The sequence below is a fragment of the Echinops telfairi genome, unplaced genomic scaffold (assembly GCF_000313985.2).
Source record: "Echinops telfairi isolate 266 unplaced genomic scaffold, ASM31398v2 ScPeMD7_2573;HRSCAF=3158, whole genome shotgun sequence".
Lineage (NCBI taxonomy): Eukaryota > Metazoa > Chordata > Mammalia > Afrosoricida > Tenrecidae > Echinops > Echinops telfairi.
The window spans coordinates 2,829,880-2,832,794 of record NW_022106471.1 but is presented as its reverse complement, the minus strand read 5'-3'; the positions used below and the strand labels follow the sequence as shown (position 1 = coordinate 2,832,794).

General features: G+C 52.3%; 1 protein-coding gene across 2 annotated transcripts in view; it reads left to right on the top strand.

Annotated features, from left to right (window-relative positions):
• ARHGAP25 (Rho GTPase activating protein 25) overlaps positions 1-2,915 on the top strand; it is a 109,409-nt gene that overhangs the window by 93,317 nt on the left and 13,177 nt on the right. For both annotated transcript variants that reach the window (XM_045294155.1, XM_045294156.1), the window contains exon 6: positions 625-757. In XM_045294155.1, coding sequence (XP_045150090.1) covers positions 625-757 — 133 coding nt within the window. The remainder of the gene's footprint in view (positions 1-624; positions 758-2,915) is intronic.

The window sequence follows — 2,915 nt, the reverse complement described above, 5'->3', positions numbered from 1 at the left end:
TTTGCCAACTGCTGTCCACTTGGCAGGAGCCCTGGTGGTGTGGTGGTTAAGCATTGGGCTGGGATCCACATGGTCAGCAGTTTGAAACCACCAACAGCTGCTTGGAAGAAAGACTGGGCTTTCTACTTCCGAAAACAGAAACCCACAGGGCGCTGCTTTGAGTCCGCGTTGACTAGGTGGCAAGGGCTGCAAACTCGAGGAGCTGAGTGGAAGAGGTGGGGTTCTTTTTAGTCACTTGGGGGATCATAAGGATGTTGTCTTAGTTCCTGGCCAGCGCCTCCTCTCTCCACCCTCCCGACTGGTGCATACACTGTCTGTATCCCTCCTTGGGTAACCCCCACTCTTCTGGTCTCATCTGAACGTTGGGGACTGTTTCCCAAATCTGGCTTGGGTGCCCCTTGCTGGTACCTGAAAACCTTATGGCATATCTTCCGACATCATAACCACATGCAAGCCACCACAGTAGGACAAACAGACAGGTGGGCAGTCTGGCACATCTTATCCCTTCACTCCTCTGAAGAGCTTCCCTTGGAGCCCGGGATTGTGGTTGGTGGCCAACCAGGGGGTGGCAGTGAGGACAGTTCTGGGATTCGCTCTCAAAGACCACTGCTGACTATCTTCCAGGGACACAGATGTACACACAGTGGCCTCACTGCTAAAGCTCTACCTCCGAGACCTCCCTGAGCCCGTGGTTCCCTGGAGCCAGTATGAGGGCTTTCTGCTCTGTGGACAGCTCATGAATGCAGACGAGGCAAAGGTTTGTATCTCGTTAGAGTTCATTGTCTTACTTCGGAAGGAAGCAATTGTTTCTTGAACTCCGGGAGGCCACAATGGAGAAGGGGTGGGGGTGGAGGGAGCATACCTTTCTGACCATGACTCCCACCCACAACTTCCTCCCTTCAGACCTGTTCTTCCCAAGTTGCCTCCATCCCAGGCTATTTGAGCATCACCTCGTGTATAGCAATGTACATATGCCAGGGCAGAAGGACCAAGTCTTTCTGAATGGCCCACCTGTGGGGGGCAGGGGGATATAGCTGGGAGGGCTGAGTCCAGGGCAACCTTTGAAAAGAATTGGAGTGATGAAATGGAAGAGACGAACATCTCAGTGTTGGCAGGAGGTAGGCACTCAGGATGCCTTTGCTAACTGAATCTGAATGCTGGCCATCCCTGCATTCTGAGGATGTCAGACTGACGGAAAACCAGTCTTTCATGGTGTGCACAGTGGCCCTGCCTTTGAAACGATGGAACCCACTTCTACTCCCAGCAAATGCTTCATCACAATCACCCAACTCTGCCGCACAAGCGGCTCTGACACCACCCGGAAGTCCTCCAGCGCCCTCTGGCATGAAAACCCACAGCCGCAGAGCGGCTTCTGACCCATGGAGACCTGGGACAAGAGCAGAACTGCTCCCTAGAGAAAGTCTCCCCATGTCAATCTCCCCGAGGGCAGACAGCCTCTTCTTTCTCCCTCAGCGTGGCAGGTGGGTTTGAACTGCCCACTAAACCCCAAAGCCCAAACCCACTGCCATCGAATGAACAACTCATCACTCACTGCCATCAAGTGGATTCCGACTCAGAATGACCCTAAAGGGCAGGAAAGGACTATCCCCGTGGCTTGCTGACACTATAGCTCTTTCTGGAGGGAGAAAGCCTCATCTTTCTTCCATGGAGCTCCTGGTGGTTTTGAACAGCTGATCTTGTGGCGAGCAGCCCAACAAGTAATTCCACTACCCTCCCAGGGCTGCTTACCTACTCATCACCAAGCTATATAGGGGCTCTGAGACTGATAAGCTTGGTGGGAGCACACAGCCTCTTCTTGCTCCCTGGGAGTGACAGGTGGGTTTGAACTACCTACCTTGTGGTTAGCTGTCCAACACTTACACCGTAGTGCCACTAAAGAACCACAGGCACCTTTTTCTACTTAGCCACAAATTTCACTTAACGTCTTTAGTGCCACAGTTAGGAACAGGTCCTATTTGTAACCAGGAGACTACCTGGACAATGGTCTCCATCATGATGTTGCCATTGGCTGATATTTGATTTCTGTAAGGAGGAGTGGCTCAGGCCTGAGGAGAGACCCTGGTATCATGTGAGCTCTGACCATGCAGTGTGGCAGAGGGGACAGTGATCAAGGACCCCTACTCTTCCTCTCCTAGCACATGCACTCCCTAGCTCATCGGCCTTGAAGCTCCAGGTGGCCAGGGAATTGAACAGCCTAACTCTGCACTCACCCCTCAGTTTGGGCAGCCTGCCCTGATGTCCCAGCAGGCCACAGCAAAGCCCTTTCACTAAAAACCCTTCCAGAAATAGTCTCCTCTCACCACTTTAAAGAAAATGATTTTTGAGATATTTGAATATGGTCTCGTTTTTATTGGTGTGCTAGGTCTCAAGCAAGGGGCCTTGGTGGTTTCACAGGTTAGGCCTTGGGTTGCTAACCTCAAGATCAGAAGTTCAAATCCCCAGCCACTCCGAGGGAGAAAGATGAGGCCCTGGACTCTTGTCAAGATTTATAGCGTTGGCAATCCACAGAGCAGTTCCAACCTGCCCCATAGGGTCGCCATGACTCGGCAGTCAACTCAGTGGCCGTAAGTTTGGTTTGGTTCTTCGGGCCTCGAGCCGTGGGCCCTGAGAGGGTAGTGGGTTCTGCGTTGGGCTGCTAACTGCAAGATCAGTAGTTCGAAGCTTCTTTGGAGAAAGATGAGCCAGTCTACTCCTGGAAAGCTTTACAGTCTTGGAAATCCACAGGGTCTGTCCTCTGGAGTCAATGAGTGGGAATCGCCTCAGCGGTAGTGGGTTTGGTTTGGGGAAATCTCAAGCATTCTTTGTGACCACGGTGACTGTGTGCCAGAGCTGATCCGTCCTTCTTGCTCTGGACGAATCCCAAACTAACCAATCCAAACTCACTGCTAGGGAGT